The 22,899-nt window shown below is 47.1% G+C and overlaps 1 protein-coding gene across 1 annotated transcript in view; it reads left to right on the top strand.

The window, feature by feature from the left end:
* The window catches only part of LOC117775343 (homeobox protein Meis1), an 80,648-nt gene that overhangs the window by 38,921 nt on the left and 18,828 nt on the right, over positions 1-22,899 (top strand). Inside the window, exon 9 of the mRNA XM_034608423.1 lies at positions 17,895-17,971. Within this exon, the coding sequence (XP_034464314.1) occupies positions 17,895-17,971 (77 nt within the window). The remainder of the gene's footprint in view (positions 1-17,894; positions 17,972-22,899) is intronic.

A 22,899-nucleotide genomic window follows, 5' to 3' on the forward strand; every position in this document is an offset into this window, starting at 1 on the left:
GATCAGTTTAAAAACAAACTTTTAATCCAGACGTCTTCATCAAGTCGAAGCCCTGATAACATTTCTTGTGCAGTTTTTAAGGAAACTTGTTTCCAAACTAACTTCACCGACTCGTGTCGCTCCGATTCTGCCGATGTCAGGAGTTTGTGCAGAACACGATACAGTTTGGCTGAGTGGGTGTTGGTTTGAATTGCACAAGCCAACAGGGAGGAGGATGCTTGGGAAAGTAATTTGGTTGTTGGATTATGGATATTGCACGGCTTCCACTTTATATATTTATTTGGAGCCTGTGTTTGATGTCGACGGTGTGTGTGTGTCGTACATTCTTCCTGTTGCCAACAGTGGTGAAGACAAATCGGAGAAACTTTTTCTTTGACTGTGTTTAGTTTTGTGAGGCTCCTAGGCAGAGATGTTCAGCGTGTGTGTCTGTGTGTGTGTGTGTGTGTGTGCACAGCCTTCTTATACGTTTTGTTTCTCTTTGTGCTCTCCTCTTTCCATCTGACCCTCTCCACCTCCTTAACAAACCACCAGCTCTCCATCACCCTGCACACACATCATCACACAGACACACTAACCTCTCCTCCAACTCCCTGACCCCAACCCATACATCCCCCGAAACCTTCAGGGGCCGCAGAGGAAAGGTGTTTGAAACATACACACATCTTGTCTGTGGAAATACAGTTCAGCACACACATGCCCGGCCAAACGCACACACACACACACACACACACACACACACACACACACACACACACACACACACACACAGAGCAACACACCTACTGTGTCATATTACACTGTGAGTCGGGCTTATGGGAGGTTTCTGCACCGTTAGATCTCAAACAGTGGGAAGGATATAAGTGAGTGTCAAGGGAGTAAGGGAGAAAAGAAGGAGGCGAGGAGGTGAAGGAGGGGATAAGAAGGATCCGTCAACCTTTCCCTTCTCGGTAGAAGGAACTAAAAGATGTTTTCACGTGTAAGCACACAATGGCATATTGGGTGAATTGTTTTTACGACAGAGCTGCTGTTTCCTTCGGTGCAACAAACTGAAGGTTGATAGAAGAAGAAACCCGACGTGTTTATCCAGCCAGACAGAAAATGAAACCCAGACAGCAACATCTCCGTTGTTTATAGGAAATGTGGTTTTAATTTTGAGAATCGCTGGCGTTGACAATACCACTGGTGTCAGAAGAAATGCTCTGACTGGTCTCATTTGTTTACACTAATCATTCTTCAGTGTCACTATTAATTTAATCAGCACGAGTCTCACCTCTGCTGCAGCAACATTCACCGTATCTCCTTCCAGTGGCAGGACGTCTCTGCCCGGTGCAAGCGTGAGCACGGACAGCTGATCCCGGCTCGTCCGCAGCATCGGTGGCTTTGTCTGGCCTCTTAGAGATAGACACAATGCCAATTAGGCACACACAGATGCATGCATGCACACACATGCACACACCCATGACAAAGTGCTGTGGCAGCACACAACCCGGAATAGGGTTATTTCTCCAGCCTAATAAATATGTTGATACACCAGGACAGAATAAACCAGGGCACAGTAGATTTAAGTAGATGTCTCTGTACCCACCTTGGTGTATTTTCTGTTATTCGCCCTCACACTTGGACCCTCAGGGGAGATCCCATTGTAGTGAAGCGGAAGGGGAAGGTAGGTGGCAAACTGAGGCTGTGAGTGCATCAGCAGTGTAGGTGGGAGATGGCATTCACATGGCTGTTTTTTTTTTTTTTTTAAGGCTTGTTTGTGAAATAATTTCTCCATCTCTGCTCATTTATTCATCAATTATGCTAATTTTACTAGTGCAGGGAAATATTTTAAACTACAGAAATGTCAGTGCCAGAGTCAAAGCTTTAGTTTGGGTGTAATGACTATTCCCCGATGAAGGGTGGAGATGGAACGTCAACAAAAACAAGCTGAGAATCTCCTCTGCTGTGCGTCTATCTGATGTGTGATGGGTGGATTGACGGATGGAGCGGTGGCGTTGAATTTGAATCCCCGACTTCGCTCCATCGTGCCCAATGAGCTCATGTGTTCTCGCCGGCGCTCGTGGGACAAGCTCATCTGAAGAATTTGGCTGCTCCTACTTGGAGCGACGACAAAACTCGAGCGTTTACCGCACGACACAAATGGCCACACAAAGCCGCTCGCTGCCAGCCTGACATGCAGCTGTAAACCTGGTGGGGAACCAAAATAAAGGAGGCGGGGGGGGCTGCTGCTCCGTTTGTTTTCCAGTGACATTGTTAATTAAACATATGCTGCGACAAATTACAACGTACAGATTAAATGAATGGAGATGTCAACAAAAATCCACCATGGTATCTGCCTGGAATCACAGAGGGTGTGTTTAAACGGACAGATGATGATCTGAGGTCTGTTACTGATGCGTTTAAATATGTTTAACAGAATAATTTAAGTCGAGGAATCAGAAACTGACCAAAGGGACGAGCCTTGACATGAAGAAGTAGCCCATTGTCTTGTTCCTCCCTCTCTCCTGTTGTGTGCAGTCGCACCCTCCTCTCCTCACAAATAGTATTTTCTTGTTTAATTTAACAAGAAACGAGTAGTAAATGAAAGCTCAGGCCTCAAATCCCCGACGCGCCCTGTGCTCTGCTCTCCACTCCCCTATGAAAAGGCAATTTGTGAAATTATGTGATAGAGTAATTAGATGGAATTCACCCCCACCTCCCTGCTACACACGCCACCCATATCCCCGTTTAGATTGTTGCCTTGCTAAACTGAAGTGTGTGTGTGTGTGTGTGTGTGTGTGTGTGTGTGTGTGTGTGTGTGTGTGTGTGTGTGTAGAGAGAGAGAGAGAGAGGGGAAGGAAGGCAGGGGGGGTGGGGGGGGGGGGTTTGGCATCCAGAGTGTTAGCATCGTTATATTAGCCTGGCAGACTGGGACACACTCTCATACACATTATCACTAACACTCTCTCATTCTGGCTCTCCTCCCCTCCTATTTGTACACAGACTCAGTGTAACGAGGGGCAGCCGCGATCGCAGCTCATAAAAGAAGCCAACCCGCAAACCCTCAATGAGCTGCCCCCCCCCCCCGTCCCCCCGCCTCCTTTCTCCTCTTAAAACGTGTAAAATGCACAGAGAGAGCGGGTGGGTATAAATAAAAAAATCCAACTGGAAGGCATAATCCCCCGTTAATACAATTAGAGTCTAATTTAACTGCTCGCATATATACGCAGATGTAGCTGAGCAGGGGGGGGTGGGGGGTGGGGAGCTGCTCCCCCACAGCGGCGTGCAGTGAGGTGGGGGGGGGGGGGCGGTTGAGCAGAAACAGGTGTGAAAAGTGATATAATTCATTTCTGCACCGGCAGAGGAGGCCAGGAGCCTCGCTGCTGTGGGTGGCACACAGGGTGGGGGGGGGGGGGGGGGGTGTGGTGACGAGAGGGTGGGCCGAGGGGTCGGGTCAATCGTAATTAACTTTAGGAAAATTATTTCCCCTCATATCAAAATGGTGCAGAGGAAACGTTACTGATGAAAATAGTTTTTTTCAAGGTTCAAGTACGATTTTATTTTTTAAACAAATAATCGCTGCAGCTATTTGTTGGTATGAAAAATTCATATCGTTGGAAGTTCAGGTCCGGAGCGTCTCCGAGGAGCGAACACAAGCCAGATACGTAAAGTCTCCACCGAACAACAGGAGTGAGGGAGAATCGCCAGAGGTCAAAGTTCAACATTGCCTCAGATGCCATTAGTCTTGGGCTGTTTATTGCTGGAGCCTGGACGTGTCAGCACCCTGGTCACCCGCGGCAACACAGGCCCGTAACGCTGTTATTCTACTGGTCCTGTGTTCATATTCACTTCAGGCTGAATGTGCCTTTATTGCTCTTCTGATCTATATCCATATAAGGACAAAACAGGGAAGAGGAAAAGGAGATGAAGTATTATAATATGAACTCAAATCACAATACGGAGACTTCACATGCATTGTTTTGCAAGAATGTCCCCCGGTAATAACTTAGAAAAGTCATCAGGGCCAAAACGGAGAACATCAGCTGACGTCTTAAGTGTTTATTCATAAACGACAACAAAGGCACGATGTCCATCTTGATACTGTAAAGTAATACAGTGGTCTATGTGGCCTGGTGTCTCCGATTAGGTCTTAATTCAATCTAAGTGGCAGTCAGAATCTTAGGCGCCACGGCATTAGGGTTTCAAATCGGCCTTAAGGGACGACAGACCGGCGGACGGATCTGCCAAAGGCCTGGCGTGACACTGTGACGAGACAGAGCGGCAGAGGGGGAAACAAGGGAACAAGTTAGTCTTATTCTCAGCATTTTTATTCGGTTTCAGATACATTATCTCTAGGAAAGGGAATTGGCTTCGGGCAGGGTGTGTGTGTGTGTGTGTGTGTGTGTGTGTGTGTGTCTGTTTGTGAGGCCTTTTGTTTGTGTAAATGCGTGTGTGTGTGTGTGTGTGTGATGGCTTTAGTTTGCATGAGGGCATTTGGCCGCGGCGACTTGTCCGTACCAATCGGAGAAGGAGTGGTTGGTGTCAAAGAGGCGGCAGCTGAGTCAACCTGCCCACCCCCCACCACACACACACACACACACACACACACACATTGCACACACACCAATACTGTGCTCCAACCCCCACATTACCCCACACCTTGTAATGAAAACATCATCAATTATCCCTCTTGACAGGCCCCAGGGACCAAAGGCAGACAGCTCTCTTTGGGGGCTTCTCTTTGTGAACTGACCCTCACACTCACACACACATACTTGCTTCTCACACACTTCACCCGTCCACACGGTACATGCACGTTTTTTTTATTTCAGTCTTTGTATTAAAAGCTGAAAAAGGCCGAAGACCCATCTTTTTCCAGGAGAGGGTAGAGTCGACAGTAGGTCTGGTCCATCTGGTGGAGATGTAGGGGGCAGGAGGTGTGTGTGTGTGTGTCTGAGTGTGTGTGTGTCAGTGTGTGTGTGTGTGTGTGGGGGGGGTCTGGGGGTGTTGGTGGAGGGAGGGGTAATGGTATGGCGAGGGCAGAGGGAAGCCATCAGTCCTGACATGGGCTCCTGAGAGGCCATCTGTTTCATGATTGATGGATGGAGTGATGGATGGATGATACAGTAGTGGTTTAGAACCAGTGACACACGGCAGATGTAGACATTGTGGTTGTTTGCAAAAGTATTGTTGTGGTTCTGACATTTTGTTATGACTTCGGTTGATCCTGGGCTGAAATTGATTTTTCCTATTGTGACTTTTTGTATTTAAAGAAGCGAACCTCCAGCTTGAGAGATAAATTCGATTCATCTCATTCATTTAAAGTCGGCGTAGAGATTCGAAGTCGGCGTAGAGATTCCCTCTCCGTTGTGAGAGTGTGGTTTCTCTCCCCCACTTCAGACCTGTCAGCTGCGCTTAATACATTTCATAGGTTTGGGTTTCCATGGCGTCGGGTTTTAGGTGTTTCCATCCTGCCAAGAATCCGATTCCTGGAAAAACACTGCATACTTGAAATTTTTAAAAATAGCTCTTGTATAAATATAAAAATTCTTACGTTTGAGTATTGAAGCGTTTCCATCCTTTGCTCTCTCTGGTCAGACGTCATGTTTGAATCTTGGCCTCATGCTGCAATATATGGAAATGATTCTCGTGACTTATTTCACATTGAGGTTGGACGGGTTCAAACCCGAACACAAGTCAGTCCCACGAAATCCAGTTTGCCACAGCTGGCCCGGAGGTGAAATGAACATTCAAACCCAAGCAGAGAGCCGTCCTCTCAGCTGGAGTTTGGCTTGCGAGCGCTCGGTTGGGGATTTTCTTTTCTTCCCTTTTAAAATTTATTGTCATGTGAAGATTTTCCTGATAATATCACAGGGTGAGAAATGACTTAAACATGTGTAGGTGGCCTGTAAGATTCAGTCTCTTCTACTCCTGACGAGACTTTTCTCCTCTTGTATCATTTTACTTCTCTATTTAAAAGCCCTCAAGGCCAGTTAACTTTGAATTCATGTCACCTTTGAACTCTTCCAAAATGGCGTCGGTGGAGTTGGACCGTGAGTGTGTGTGAGTGAGTGTGTGTGTGTGTGCGAGTGTGTTGATCTGGCCTCATAGTCGAGGGGTGGGTCGATGTGTTTCCTCCAGAACGTGAGAACTTTACAGACCCTCAAGGTCGGTCAGTAGCACTGGAGTGGATCAGCAGTCACAGGAGTCTAATATGGCCGTCGAGGATACACACAACACACACACGCACACACACACAGACACACACAGATCAGTCCATATTCAAACTTTCAAAGCCTTTTCGTGGTTATTTTTTAATGTGTATTAAACACAAAGTTGAGGAAACACTTCATATTTCTCTTAATTCTTCTGTTGTACTTTGTCCCCATTGTTACCGTCGACCATCTCTTCTTCCGTCTCGTCGTCCCTTCTTCCCTCTCTCCTGTCCCCTCTCCCCTCTCCCCTGTCCCCTGTCCCCTGTCCCCTGTCCCCTCTCCCTCATATAATTTCATAGTTGGGAAACTATGAAACAGTTCAGTGTGCGGTTTCATTGTTGTACGTCGGGATGATTGATGGCTTCATGCTGAAGCTGTGTTTCACACTAGTTCTATTTTTCATTATCAGCTGTGTGTGATAAGTGTGTGTGCGCATGTGCGTCCGTGTGTGTGTGTGTGTGTGTGTGTGTGTGTGTGTGTGTGTGTGTGTGTGTGTGTGTGTGCGTGTGTGTGCGTGCGTGTGTGTGTGTGTGTGTGTGTGTGTGTGTGTGTGTCTTCAGAGTGGGACAAAGGCCCACTAACCCGGATGTGTGAAATCACTCTTGGTTTTGGTACCCACTAATCAGTTTACAGCGATCTGCAAATCCGAAGAAGACGCTCACTCTCAGGCCTCAGACACACAAACTCACACAAACACACACACACAGACACAGACACAGACACAGACACACACTATCTAACATCAGCCCTTATGGTAACGTCAGTGGTTGGGTGGGGTGTGGAGTTCCCCACCATCACTGTGGTATTTATTGGAGAGTGAGTGGCAAGTTGAAGAGTGGAAGAGTCAGGGAAAATGATTGTCATACGTCTGTGGTTAGCTTGATGGAATGCTTCGATCCAGCACTTTGAGATCAGCCACGTTAGCTTCTCGCTCGTACTGATCGCAAATACACGACCTTCAACCTCCCTTTATTCAGCTTGATTCAGAAAACCCCGTTAAATGAAGCTTTGGCAGCAGAATGTCCCTCACGTTTCTAGAGACAGAGTTTAGCATCGGCCCGCGCGTCGCATGATTCTGTTCATCCAGCGAGATATTAACTCTGCTATAAGTGTGAAATCACATTAGCACTAGCTGTTAGCCGTTATCCATTAGGCTGCGTTTGTTGATCCACAGGATTCTGGGATCTTTTCTGGCTGGAGTCAGCAGCTCAATACCTTTTACTTACAGCAACTGCAGCAGCCTGCCCTAGATACATTTCGTGTGTGTGTGTGTGTGCGTTTGTCCGTGTGTGTTGTTGTGCATGTGTGTGAGTGTGTGCCTGCATGCACATCTGTCTGTGGCGGCATATGCAGTCGTCCTGTTATTTGTATGTGTCAGCTTTATGTCTCTTTTGTGCGAGCCGGGAGTGCGCGTCTCCCTCCATGCGTGTGCCTGATGGATCCTGTGGCTTTGCCGTCGTGGTAATCAGTTTGCACGTTGGCTGAACTAATTTATCAATTCAGTTCCTCCCACTTGTATTCTCTCCCATGCGTGAACCCGCTCTCGTTTCCCGGCGCTCTCCGTCTCCGTCGCCCTCTCACACAGAACACTCCTTTCTGGAGAACCGTAAGGGCGTCCTATCTTTTATGCATAGCTTCTGCCTCTCTGACTCCTCGCCGCCGCTCCCCCCTGTCTTCCATGACTCCTGCTCATTCCATTCTCCTATAATGCACGGCTGTGTTGCCTCACATTTTAATGGCCTTGAACCATGATATCATAGCAGCAGTGTTGCACTGGTGCAGTTGGGGAGAGGTTTTGGTAAGGGAGCTATGATTTACACATGAGAAAATCCTGCGATATCTGCCCACAACTCATCCTCTACACCCACTTGTCCTGTAATGTTGTGATGGAAGCTGTGCGGTTTGACGCCGCGTGGCTCACGGTGCACAGGAGGCAGGTGGCGTGGAAGGTATGGCCATAGGCTTGTTGTTTGTTTACACTTGGTCAGGTGACCCAATGTGCCCGCGTGGGGGGGGGGGGGGTGGTCAGGTGTGTGTTGAAAGTGCATCTGTGACACACACGAGTATGGATGTAGACGTGTGTGTGTTTGTCTGTGTTGTGTATACTTGTGTGTGTGTGCGTGTGTGTGTGTGTGCACTGGAGTGAGAGAAATCATAACTAGTGACCCAGGTGGTGAATGCAGACAGGAAATAACTCATGGTAGAGGAGTTGGACAGAGCTGAGGGAATGTGGTGGGAAAACCCACACCAGCGCTTACACTTTCATTTCTCTCACTTTTCATCCTCCTGTCTTTCATTCACATCCCTTCTTCCTAAATTCGTCCTCCTCTCCTCGTGTCCTGTGCGTTTGTCCCCACGTCTCTTTCCTCGGACACACTTTCAGCCAAAATGTGTTTCACGTTGCATATTTTCTTCGTCTTTCTCCTCCTCTCCCTGCTTCCTCCCTCTCCGAGCTGTGCTCTTGCAGTGTTAGTAATGGCGGGGGGGAAGTGAACACGGCTGAGGGTGCTGCTCACTTGTTTGTTACGACAGATTAAGTCATTGATTTGTAAAAGCGGTGCACTGATGGAGAAGGCCCTCTGCTGCCGGAGACGAGCACAGAGGCAGCCACATGCCCCCCCCCTCCCCCCCCTCCTCTGCGGGCGAGGGTATTAAAATCGAAGGCAAAGATGAGAGCTAACGGTAAAGACAGGAGTTAAGTGGTGGTGGTGGGAGAAAAGAGGGGAGAAAGGGAGGCAGCATGAGATAGTTAAGCAAAAATGCTAAATATAGAACAGAGGGATGGAGGGGGCGGAGACGGGTGAGTAAGATGGGGCGATAGAGGGATGGGAGGGAGGAGGGAGGGGTGTAGGTGTGCACTGAATGACAGAGATGTCAGAGAGAGACCGGGGGGGGGGGGGGGGGGGGGGAGGTGGGGTGAGAAAGCTTCATCTTTCAATAGCATCGGCTGCGTCTCCTTCCCTCTGATGCTTCCCGCTCCAGAGAGCATAAGGGAGCAATTGTGAAATACCTTCACCGAGTTTCAGCATCCCCCCCAACCCAGGTTCTGTCCCCCCCCCCCCCCCCCCCCCCCCCCCGGGGCCAACGGTGAGTTTGTAATTAAAACGTCGGGAGCAAAAGGGTAATTATGATAATAACATAATAATATCGCCGGGGTTATTAGAATGTTCTGCGGTCGCCAAATTGCTTCCTCGGAAAGATCAGATTTCAGTGGCATTAGGTAAAGTCACATTTCCTTGGAAGTCAGGTGAAATGAGATGGATTCCCTCTCTGAGAATCTGATTCCCTCTCTGAGAATCTGATTCCCTCGCTCGCGTATATGTCACGGACACTGATTCCCAAAAAAAAGTCGCTCGCCACAATCGCATGTACCACTTACAAGCTCAATTTAGTCCAAATGGTTGCCATGTTCAGGAAGTCCACTTGTTTGTTGAACACTTTCTGTTTTGTAGCTTTGAACCCGACGTTTCTCTGCAGCTCCGTGTTTTGCAGCCGTGTGAAACCAGAGAACATTTGTTTTGGGGGTTTTTACAGATCACTGCTAGAACGCTAGCTGCAAGCGCTGTAGCTTGAAGATTGCACACTGGCGCTCTGAGGCGCATCCCGCTGTTTCCTCTCAGCTTTCTGTGCTACCTGACTGGGATCAGGCTTTGTGGATCCCTCCCACTCCCCATTTACACACCCCCTCCAACTCAGGCAGCCCCGAGGCAGCCCACCTCCAGCTGTGGCTGCCGTTCACTGCTCCACTTGGTGCAAGCACCGATTGCTTTGGAGTGCCTCCCCTCGCTCAAATAGGCGGTAATTACGGGCTTAAAGAGGTTTAGTGGTCCAGCAAACTACATAATCACCCCCTGAATTAGCCCCAGCTCATCAGCCTCAGTCCAACGAGCAGCGCTTACCACTAGCACTAGCTATCATGCTGCACCCCCTTCCCTTTATTGCACAGAGGGAAGCGCAGCAGCAGGTGTTGTGCAACATCCGGCCCCCTTAATAAATTTAGCCTCCCCTGAGCTGGAATGGGAGGACTAATGAAGCACGCCCTTGCTCTTAGGGAAACCAACCGGAGAGCACAGAAGCCGCTCATATAGCAAACAATAGAGACGAGTTCCTTCAGTATCGACCCCGTCCTTCACATTCGGTGTTAAACACAACAATGCAGCACTTTGTTAGGACTTGAGATGGTCATGTGCACGCATGATATAAGCTCCAGAACACACATAAGCTGGAGACCCACCCAACTGTAAAGCACATGGATCATTGTTCAAACCCTGTAGCAGCTACAGCCACTGCTGCCCCGCTGTATGTGTTGTGCCTGTCGAGTTTTGGAAAAGTGATGATGGATGCTAATCGTCAATTATCATCGCGGAGAAGCCGTTGCCATGCTGTACATTGTGTAATCCACTTTGTGCTCGCACTTTAATAACATACTTTTCACCCTTTACCTCGTCAGCTAACTAGATTTATCCAATTCCCATCGGCGAGAGTGCTGTGAGATTTTCCCTAAATCAACAAAAGCTGTTTTTGCGAGAGGAAATGCTCATTAACGAGTAAAAAGCCCAAGAACATCTGTTTTTTTTTCTTGCTTTTCTCAATTTCCAGAAGAGATTTGATGTCAGAAACAGTTTGAGACGGGGCTTCTTTGCAATTTTTCGGTGCATATATCGGGTAAAAGAAAAAAGCAGTGGTAAATTATTCATGGCACAAGCGTTGTGTTGGTTTACCATAGTCCAGTGCCATGAAAGACGGGGGGGGGGGGGATGCGTTTATTCTGCACAGATCTCGCAGAGGGCACCGTGAGATATTCTGCAGTCGGTTCATTGGGAGTCTCTCCGAAGATCAGGTTTTTGCTCTGTTTCGTTATTTTGCATCGGAGCCGCCAGAATCAGAGGAAATGAGGTTAGGAGTGCTTTGTTTTTTTCTGTTGTTGTTTTGTTCGCCCTCACTCCCTTTTCTTTTTTCCCTTCTTTAATCCCCCCCCGTTCTCCCAGAGCCAGCTTTGTTGCTGGGTCCCTGCTCCCTAATGAAGTCAAAGGGATGTCAGTCGATGCCACCTACACAGAAAGGAATTTGAAATGGCGTAGCTCTCCCGGCGCAGCGTGAGCGCACACACACACGCAGAGGATGAAACTTTTCAGTGAAAGTTGGGGGAATTGGAAGCGTGCGGCTCTGAGATACAACAGGCTTACAGTTTGGAACGCTTGTTTTAAAGTCTGCTCATGCTCAGGGTTCTGGGCATTTGTTGTTAGCATAACAATGTGCTTGCCTCCCCAAATATTTAAGGTAATCTCATACACTTTTGGCAGGAGCAATACTACACTTCCAGTAAACTGTGTTCGTGTGACTGTGTTTGTGTGTGAGGGAGTAGAGTGTGTGTGTGTGTGTGTGTGTGTGTGTGTGTGTCTGTGTGTGTGTGAGTGTGTGTTTAAGACAGTTTGGTATGATACTCTGATGCCCTTCTAGCCAAAAAGGCCCCCGGATTAGCCGTCAGGCATTCCTGATGGGCAGCTCAGTTTCCACAGAGATTTGACCTGGGAACAGTGAGGGGAACAGACCTGGCCGAGTGGAGGCTGTTCACTTTTACCTCAGCAGCCACTCGCCGGTTAATAACCATGAATAATGTTGTTTGCTGTAACTTTTGGCTCGTTGGGAGTTACCGCGTCAGGACAGTTATTTCCTGCATGAGCGTCCTGGGAAAGGAAACGACCTGAAGTATCTCATTAAGAAGAGAGAAGTTGCACATTCACAAGTTGCTCACTGAGGGTTCGTTGTGTTCCCTGCCATCCTTGGGCCTTTTGGCCGACTGTAACCGTCTGGTGGTAGAGCCAGATAACTGAAATCACCACTGACCCCTGTCTGATATCCACACATTGTGCAGTGTCATGGTCTTTCTCCTTTTTGTTTTTCGAGGGACGTCACGTGACTGTGACAACGTATGATTTCCCTCTCTCTTATTTCTGCCTCCGTCCTGGTTTCATGGTCGCAGTTTTAAAAAGCTAATGTGGCATGTCGAGCCTTTTTAATGTGATGCATAGAGGCCTGGGAAGAGCAGCTTTAAATAGAAATATATGCAACGATAACACCATACAACACTAATGGCTGAGGAAGGGAAAAGGACTGTGACTCCATCCTTGTTAACTGAGGATGGAGCCACACACACATTAAGATTGAGATGCACTGTATTTTAAAATATATATATATAATATATCAATATCAAATATTTACACAAAATGATCGGCCATGCAAGGAGGTGATGTTTTCACGCCTGTCCGCTTGTTGGTGGTTTTATTTGTCAGCAGAATTCCACATAAACAACTCAACGTATTTCACAACACTTGGCTGAAGGATGTCGTTAATAACTCAGGGAAAAAGTCGTATAAATTCAAAATTTTAAACTTTCTTTAACATTGCGAGATTGTTTTAGTTTTTTTTTGTCATTTTCACCTTTTTCCCAGGAAATAATTCTCTATCAGTGTGTGAAATGTGTTGCAGCTTCACTTGATTTAAAGGTGACTGCTGGGCCTTGGCGGAGGTTTGCGCTCTGCTCTGTGCACCTCTACTCTGATATTTATCACTTAGTTATTAAATCTGGTGAAATTATTCAGAGACCATAACAGAAAAATGTGTAAAATCCCATCATGGGGTTAGTTTGTCTTATTTTTGAGCCAAAGCCAAATTAAAACTAAAAACTCAGTGTTTTTCGGTGCAGTGAGGGGATGAGACGGAGAGAGGGACGGAGAGAGAGAGAGGGAGAGAGAGAGAGAGAGAGAGAGAGAGAGAGGGAGGGAGAGAGAGAGGGAGAGAGAGAGAGAGAGAGGGAGAGAGAGAGAGAGGGAGAGAGAGAGGGAGAGAGAGAGAGAGAGAAGTGGTTTTGCTGAGCAGGCGAGATCAAGAGAAGGGAGAACAGCAGCCAGATAAAAAGACATTTCTCCCCTCATGGTGAAGTGGAGCCTCTCCTACAAAAGCGTGACTCAGACTTGTTCTTTACTTTCATATTCCTTTATTCCCCCCCCCCCCCTCCTCGTGTTGCTGCTAGGACACTGTTTTATACGGTTTACAAGTTCCAAAAATAAGAATTAGGAATCCATGACCTTTAGAAAGTTCCCTCTCTTCTTTTTATGACTGTAAACATTTCCCTGAGTTACTGCTTCTGCAGATGAGATTACAAAATTTGATGGGTTGGTTTTTCCCGTAAATGTCAAAAGTTCAGTCGGCACAGTGGCCGTGCGTCTCGTCAAAGTGACCTTGAAGGTGGCGCCAAGTGAGCGGGACGTTTGAAGTCGCTCTGTTGTCAGGTTCAAAAGGAAAAGGAGGAAATGAGACACTTACCGACGCTGGTGTGTAAGATCCTAATGTTAGACAGGTATTATATGTATTACACATGATTAATATATTGTGTATTAACTACATGGAGCTGTTAAAGGTTTACTCTTTTTTTTTTTTGTGGAATCTTTATTGCAGAATTGGTAACGAACATGTCTATGTGGAATAGTTTCCCTCTGTGTTGGGACGGTGGGAGTAACGAGGGGTCTCGCAGGATATTTACGCTCTTATCTCTTCGTTAAACCTCCGGGGCTCCAGATATCCATTTCCACGTCTCCTCCCCGGCCTCCGCCTTCCCTCCTTCCTTCTTTTTTCCTCGTCTATCTGTCCCTCGCTTGTTCTCGTCTGATGACGGGTCAGAGAGGAAGACGGTCAGACAGGGAGGGGATGTTACTGATGCTCTGTTACTCACCCACACACACATCTGTAAGTGAAACACGCACAAACACACGCACACATGACCATGCACGGCTGAATTGACTCGAAGGCCCCAGCGAGCTCAGTGGCTCAAATGAGAACAAACGCACACAAGCAAAAATTTTGACTCCAACAGACACACACACACGATGTAACAGACATTCGTGCACACACCCACGCATGCACACTCACACACACACACACACGCACACACACACACTGGGATTGATAAGACGCACAGAGGAGAGCGAAGTGAAAACACACACCCCTCCTGGCACACACATGCTCGGAGCCCAGCAGCGAGCAGGGTGGAAACTCTCATGAAAGGAGTTGTATATTTGGAGAAGACATATCATTAAGATAGGCGGAGGGAGGAGGGAAGGGAGGGAAGGGAGGGAAGGATGCGCAGAAACTTTCCATCTGCTCTTTTAAAGAACATGTTATTGCTTCTCTCTCTCTCTCCGTCTCTGTCTCTTTCTTTTCATCCCGCTGAACGTGAGCCAAAGGCCGTTAAAAAACACCAGAATCACTCACAGACAATATTAAAACATGGCGACTTGTTGCTAAGCGGGAAACTAAATCACAGTGTTCTGACAGATAGGAGCTAATTTGGTGGTTTAGAGAAAAGGAGGACGAAAACATTGTCCATGTTTCTGGCAGCTTGTCCTGGTAACTCGTCCATTATGTATAAAAAAAAAACCTCTGGCGTGTATCTGCTGGTATTAGTGGGAGGAGGCAGTGGTGGAAGATGTAGAAACAACACAATGTGTGAACACCTCAAAGTCACACGTACATTCTGCAGCTCAGTGAATATACCTGGTTGCAGCAGAACCTGCCGATCCCATCCAGGATATTTTTCCTGTGCTGCTGCCTGAGATTGAGCTCGTGCGTGTTTCTGGTTGTGTGTCTGTCCATCTGCATGTGTGCGCTGAGAAGCCTGGAAGGACAGTAGCATTGTGTGTTTGTGCTGGTGTGTTTGTGCTGCGCTGTGGCCCCTGGCGTGGCCGCGGCCCCCGTATATCACGAGGAACACACTCCTGCTCCTCCTGCAGATCTGCCACACGTAGAATGGACACATTGATCTTTTCGTGGTGAATCAACTGTGTTTGCTGAGGAGAGCGACATAAAAGACATCACTCACATGATTAGCTTTGATATGAGAGTGTGTGCGGCGTCTGTATGTAAAGAGCGTCATCACATGACACGAGCCCTAAAGAATGTTTTCTCACTTTCGACTCGCAGGCAGACGAGCGGCGCCGCACATTTGCTGCCGTTGTTTCAATTCCTGATATTATCTGATGGGTCTGCAGTGTGGAAGGCACTCGCACACACGCTCGCACACAAGCGCTCACACACCAGTTACATGAATGGACACATAGTTCACATGCATGTCGGCGCACGCACGCACGCACACAAACACACACACACACACATAAATGCGCACAAATGGTTGCGGAAAGAAAGTGGACACAGATTTGGCCGGAGGCAACAATGCAATAATAACTTAGCGCGTGAAATTAGCCTCCTTGCGTTCCCATTCACCACAACCAATCACATGGACGAGGGAAGGCTGGGAAAAAAGACTCTGTCTCCTCTCTCCCTCGGCCCGGGCTTGTTCCAGCATTAAACACAATCCTGCTCATTATGCGCCGAAAAAACTGTAATGAAAATATGAAAACACTGGCGCCACACTGATTTTGCACGTCTGATTGACTATTAAGTGTTTGTGTGTTCTTGGTAGACATACAGTATACGTTATGGAGAGGCCGGATGAGTGGCGCCTGTTGTCGGTCACCATGACACGGCGTGATGAATGAGTAAATGTCAGGCTCCTGACGTGAATAGCTTGATTATATCAGTCAAATGTATAAATTCTTGTCACCGGCTAAATGACAGATGCTGTTCGGGGGAAGTTTGATTTGATTATGAAAGACGGAGAATTACTGTAACTGCATCAAAAGTTTTCCTCTTTCACAACAAGAAAGTAAAACTCACTGAAACTAAGATATTGTTTGAAATACAACATGTATACGTTGACTTGACTCGTCCTGCAGCCGCTGCAGGTTCAGATCCGACCCGTCCCACACTCACTCATTCCATGCTCATGCTGTCCAATCAATAAATGCAAAAATATCCCAAAATATCTTTCAAAAAAGAGGAAATGATGCAACTGATACATGGAGAATTAGCAGACATTGTTTTTATTTTATTCAAAAGGAAATCGGATGTATGTATTGAGATCAGAAACCGTGGACACTTACATTTTATGCAACCTGCTCACAAGTCAGCTCTTTATTGTAATAAAGATCTCTGAATTAGGTTATTCGGCGATATTTTTCTCGATCATCGCGGTCTTTGGATCCAAATTCATTCATGTTTCCCTTCTTTCCTTCCTTAATGTAAACGTAGCTTTTTGTAATTCACACATTTCCCCCTCAACAATCTATTTTCTCCTCTGCTCCTCCGCTCCTCCTTCCTCTCCTCCTCTTTTATGGCCGGCCTCTGGTGTTCAGCACAGTCCATGTCTTGTCTCAGTCATGAACAGCACATTGTCCTCCATGAACAAGGCTCCGTGCATCTGCGATACCCCCCCCCCCCCCCCCACTCTAATATAAATCAACACACTCCCTAAGTTCACATTTATCCATTTTATTCATTCTATATATTTAAACAGGTGGCTGGACTCAGCTGCTGGACCCAGGCAGTAGTTTGGAGTCAGTTTGTGTTGTTGATCTCATGAGTCACGTTCACGACTCTTCAGCTGGATAATGAGAGCAAAGCTTTAAAGTCCTGTTTCACTGCAAATCATCGTTTGCCCCGATCGTGTGTCTGAAAGAGTCAAGTCCTCTGAAAGAAAAGTTAAGAGTTGAGACGAGATGAAAACCAAATTAAAGTTTAATATTGAAACATAGGAGAAGTGTGATATTGTTTTATATTCTTAGTGGGAGATATTTAAGAGTTAAAAGACTCAACCTTAGATTAAACTAATGACACTAAGTCGAACAGGCTCAGTCAAGCTGCTCCTAATATAACCAAATATAAAATTCATACCACATTCTCCCATCAAGTTCCCCTGGAAATTAGTTCTGTGGTTTTTGTGTTATCTTGCTTACTAACAAACAAACAGACAAACTAACGAGGACGGGTGGAAACCTTTAAAAGCTCATCTCAAGGTGATGAGGCTTGATTTGAAAAAGAAGATAAAAACTAAATTAAGATTAAAAACTGAGAAATGACCTGCTGAGGTGTGTGATGTTAGGGAACGTGTGGGGTTCTTCAAAAGGATGAAAACCTCGACTCTCGGTACTTAAGGTTGCTCCCGATCTGCGTCTGGTAGAAATTATTCCAGCAAAGAGTCAAACGTAACAGAGTCGTGTTATTACACCAACCGCAATAAGGATGAAAGCAAGCGGCAGCGGTGAAGGAGAGAGAGGAGAGATTTCACATTCTCTTTCCTGTTAACGTTACATATTCCCAGCTCACTGATTACATATGCGGCGGGGGTGAAAGGGGGGAGGGCCGTTGACGCAAACATATTTGTGTAAGAGGCTGCCTAATTACCAGAGCTGGTTCTCCACTTCACTTAACTTTCTAATTGGCTTGCCTTTTTGGCTGCCATTAATTACAGGATTTCATATTCCATTAATGATTGGAGGGGTGGTGGGGGGTATAGAAGCGTTAACGTGCACGCACTCACACATTCTTACAGTTTACATCCAGATAGACACACACAAGCACTTACTGACACCGACCTACCAGTGAGCATGAGCGCACATCTTATTTCCTACCTTTCATTAAACAGTAGGGTCTGTGTGTGTGTCTGTGTGTGTGTGACCTGTGACCTGCAGCATCTCCTCCTCCACTAAAAGGAGCATCAAGCCCTCCTTTTCAACAAGAGGAGGCTTCATTAAACAATCTGTGCTCAGGTCTGTTCTCACCCGCGTCGTCCTCTCTCTCCCGCAGCACCCCTACCCGTCAGAAGAACAGAAGAAGCAGCTGGCGCAGGACACAGGCCTCACCATCCTGCAAGTGAACAACTGGTGAGTCGGCCCACAGTTTACACGCAGAGGTTTGACCCCCCCAGGCTATCCCAGGTCTTAATGATTGGAATTAATGCCTCCACTCCATCACTGTTTGCATCCCCCCCCCCCCCCCCCCACACACACACACATGCACATGCACGTACACCACTGACTGAATCATCCTCATCTAGATCAATCCATCTAAAGAGATATGGCCTGCAGTGATTTTCCAGACCGACTCAGCCCAAACATGAGCATGTTAATTAAGAGTCGAACTACATCATGAAAACATCCAATAAAAGCATCCAACATGCAGCAGTAAGAGCCGAGTGATTACTGCTCGAGTGGCAGCTCCCAGACTCATTAGAGGGTTTTACTTTGCCCGACTTGTTTTTTTTTGGGGGGGGGGGGGTTTAGAGAGTTTCTTTTTTGCAGCTATTAACTTTTGTTTTTAATCAAACACCTCGTTCACCATCCACGCTCTCGTTGTGAAACATTTATTCCCACGTTCATGTTTTACGCTATTATCCTAAAAGTTCATTTTTCTGACACGGTGATGCAATTCACTCACTTACCAGTTTAAACTTTAGTTAAGAAAAAAATAATTACTCACAAAGTGCAGTTAAAATTACAGCAGCTGCTGCTTATTTCCCTCCTTTAATCACTGTATAAAGTCTGTTTATTGGGTGTCAGCTGACCATATATCCTTTTACAGATTGTTTTTTAGTACTTCTTCACCACGCATGAAGCATGTGAAGTTGTCCTTGTTAGCAACGAGCCGCGCTCAGAGCTGCACAACCTGCCTCTGCAAATTAATGCCCTGTAAGTGCCAACTAGCCAGTTAATTGGGCACGAGCGTGACTGGCGCGGGCCATAAAATGAGGCTGCTAACTAGCCGTTTTAACCTTAGGTAGCACTGTAAAAGGTAGAAAGGGGCCCTGTGTCCTTGTGCGGCTAGTCTTATCAGAGAGATGGCTATCAGCACATGCTTAGCGTTATTAGCCATGTCTAATTAAATGGGCCGGAGTCTGGGATTCTGAGGTGCAGGGCCCAGGCAGCAGCGTGTTTGATCTGAGCGGCCCTTAAAATAATCCTTGAAAGTATCAGTCAGAGGCAAAGGTACGAGCATGAAAGTGGAGACTGCAGAAAGAGAGAGAGAGGGAGAGAGTTAAAGAGCCAGACGGAGTGAGAACGAGATGAGGAGAAAGAGGGGGAGATAAGGAGAAGGGGAGAGAAAGAGATGAGACAAGATAAAGCCCCATTACCAGCAGTCTAATGATGTTAACATTATTCCCAGCCATTGTTCAATCTGAGACCTCAGAGACAGACAGACGTTAGATTAGGGGATGGTGTATCAGTCTGTAGAGAATTCATTTCATACCAGGCCAAAAACAATGCACACGCACACACACACACACACACAGACACACACAGACACACACACACACACTGGTAGAGAGAGGCCTCCTGACCAGAGGGAATCCTGTAGAGGTTATCAAGTCACGTGACCTCTCTGAAATCCATGGGGGATCAATTCTTACAGCCGAGATAAAGCCAAGCTGTGTGTACGCCTGTGTGTGTGTGTGTGTGTGTGTGTGTGTGTGTGTGTGTGTGTGTGTGTGTGTGTGTGTGTGTGTGTGTGTGTGTGTGTGTGTGTGTGTGTGTGTGTGTGTGTGTGTGTTTGTGTGTGTGTGTGTGTGTGTGAGTCAGACAGACAGTCACATGAACAGTAGCTTGGTCACTTAAGGCTGACTGTGTGCTCTCATTCTGTTTGTTATTTTTATTGGTGGGGGGATAGCAACACACCCTGGAGGTGTGCGTGCGTGCATGTGTGTCTCTGTGTAACACCAACACACACACTGTGTAAATCGTGGGAGGTTAATCTCGGTTTGTGTAAGATGCGTGCATGTGTGTGTGTGAGAGAGAGAGAGAGAGAGAGGGGAACCGGGGGTGGTTAATCTAAGGGGTATTAACTGTTAAACCCTGCATGCCGGGATCCCGCTGCCCCCTCACATTTCGTGTGTGTGTGTGTGTGTGTGTGTGTGTGTGTGTGCGCGCGCTTGTCCACAGGCATATTTCCATGCATGGTTGTTTGAGCAGTACATTGTAGCATGGAAGGGTGATCGAGAGGGAAAACAAGGAAGTGAAAAGAGGGGCTGATGGAGAGATACGGACAAAGACGTGGATAAAACCAGGGATGAAGCAGTGAAGTGATGCAGAGGAGGAGAGAGGAGAAGACAACGTGACGGAGAGGAAAGAGGGAGAGACAATCACACACACAGAGAGAGAGAGGGAGGGAAGGAAGGAGAGGTTACGTTAGGGGAAGTGCCATTTCACAGGCGTGTTGTTGTGCTGATTGGGAAGCCCCGTCATTGGGTGTCTCCATAGCAACCCCTGGTGATGTTACCTCCTGACCCACTGATTTGTTGAAGTCAATTTCCCGAGCTGTGATTATGTTTGTCAGTGCTGTTGAAGAACACACACTCGCTCACATACACACACACACACACACACACACACACACACATACACAAATGCATGCATGTCTAAATTCTCTCACAGTTACACACACACACACACACACAGATTTCCTCATGCGTTCACTTGCACAAAATCAGGTCTACAACTGTGAAATCAAGCCAAAGAGGATGTAAGAAACCATAAAACACTTACTGGGAGTGTGTTTCACGGTCGTACACAGGCCATCGCAACTGAATTCAATTCACATCCAATGGCCGCACATGAACCGCGGGTCATCCGTGTTTGTCGTCCCAACAGGGGGGGGGGGGGGGGGGGGGGGGGGGGGGGGGGGGGGGGGGGGACCTAACGATAAAAAACATGTAGAGCTGACAAATAAAACGCACAACGCCATCCTGTGACATCATCACACATAGACACACACAATCTCTTAAATCACGTGTGTGTAATATGCTTTCCTTCACATATACAATCTCTCTCTCTTACACACACACACACACACTATCCTCACACACACACACACACACACCAAAGATGTGTTAACACACATGTCGGTGTGTATTATTGATGAGCGAGCACACGGTGGGGCTCAGCAGATTAAATAAAAATGCTAAAGGCCGGCAAGGGGCGCAGATCACTCATGAATTATTGGCAGAAATACTCTTCACCAGGGAATCTCAATTTGAATGGAAAAAGAGAGTATGCATGTGCATGTGTGTGTGTCTGTGTGTGTGTGTGTGCGTGTGTGTGTCTGTGTGTGTGTGTGTGTGTGTGTGTGTGTGTGTGTGTGTGTGTAGGGTTGTACATGTTCACATTTGCAGCTGAACCATATAGAGAATGCACACACTGTATTGTCCACACCCAAGTGCAAATACTCGGACACAACCCCACATAGAAGCCAGTGTATACATACACAGTATAGACACACACACATGTGTAGATGCAGAGTCATGCACTTCCTGGACAGGTAGCGTGTGCACACAAAGTATAAGAGTACAACACACACACACACACACACACAGCAGAACACGGATAAGTCGCAACATGACGCCAACAAACACACAATTGGTTAAAAACGAATGGTCACACATTCAGCCACAGTGAACGTTTCTCTGAGCATTAGAATAAAAACCATCGTTTACACATGAGTCCGTCCTCTGGCCCAGTGGGGGTGTCGTCTGGTGGGAAACGTCCACAGCCTGAAACCAGAAGATATTCTCCCTGCTTCAAATCAAACAAATCAAACAAATCCTAGAGACGAGTCTTTGCAATAATCAAAGTTATGTCACATGTCACCCTGGACACCAACTAACCTTGGCCACAACTTACCTGAAGAAACGTGACCAACATTTATATAATAACAACGTTTCCAGACCTCAATAATAAAAATAATAATTTAACTTAATAACTAACTACAAATATGAACATTTGTAGATCACAGTGATAAAGAATATAAATGTAAAATAAGGTAAAGACAGAAGTCCGACAGTAAATGGATCAGAAAAGTTGCCACGAACAGTCGTCTCCTTGAATACAACAAGTTTCCTGCTCCCACATGTAAACGTCTGTTCGCTCAGGCAGCAGCTCAGTGCAACATGAAGGTCTCTCTCTCTCTCTCTCTCTCTCTCTCTCTGTCTCTCTCTCCCTCCCTCCTCTCTCTCTCTCTCTCTCTCTCCCCCTCTCCCCCTCTCTCTCTCTCTCTCTCTCTCTCTCTCTCTCTCTCCTCTCTCTCTCTCTCTCTCTCTCCCCCTCTCCCCCTCTCTCTGGCTGCAGTCAGTATCTCTGTGCTAAGTTCTCCTAACACTCCGGTGATGTAAAAATCGATGGCGAGGTCATCAGGTTTCCCTTGTTGGCTGCCCCTCCCCTTCCTGCCTGCAATTTAATAATGCCCCTTTAAAGGCCGTGTTTAAGCCTCGCCGGGCGATTGTTTTGTCAATAAGGCTTTTTACGAACGTCTTAAAAGCATGGGCCGGGGGAGAGAGAGAGGGAGGAGAGGAGCGAGGGAGAGGGAGGAGAGAGAGAGAGGAGAGGAGAGAGAGAGAGAGAAAGAGGGAGGGAGAGAGAGAGAGAGGGAGGGAAGGAGCGAGGGAGAGGGAGAGAGAGGAGAGAGAGAAGAGAGAGAGAGGGAAGGATAGTATTTAGGAAGCGGAATGGACGGACATTCAGGCTACTTAGGAAGAAGCAGCGTGGCACGTACATGTCCGTCTATTATCGGGTTTCTGAAAGGACAAGCCGAGCGAGTGGAGGAGGCGAGGGGAGGAGAGCGAGTGGAGGAGGCGAGGGGAGGAGAGCGAGTGGAGGAGGCGAGGGGAGGAGAGATAAAAGGGGTGGAGTGGGAGAAGAAAGAGAAACAAGGACGTTTACTGTGTCTTCCTTTTTTAGTCCCTAAGCTCCACAGACTTTTTGATTCTAATAAAACGTCCTGTAATTGAAGCCGAAGCCTTTGGTCTTAATCCTGTAGGTTTTCT

The sequence above is a fragment of the Hippoglossus hippoglossus genome, chromosome 15, assembly GCF_009819705.1.
Source record: "Hippoglossus hippoglossus isolate fHipHip1 chromosome 15, fHipHip1.pri, whole genome shotgun sequence".
In the NCBI taxonomy this organism is placed as follows: domain Eukaryota; kingdom Metazoa; phylum Chordata; class Actinopteri; order Pleuronectiformes; family Pleuronectidae; genus Hippoglossus; species Hippoglossus hippoglossus.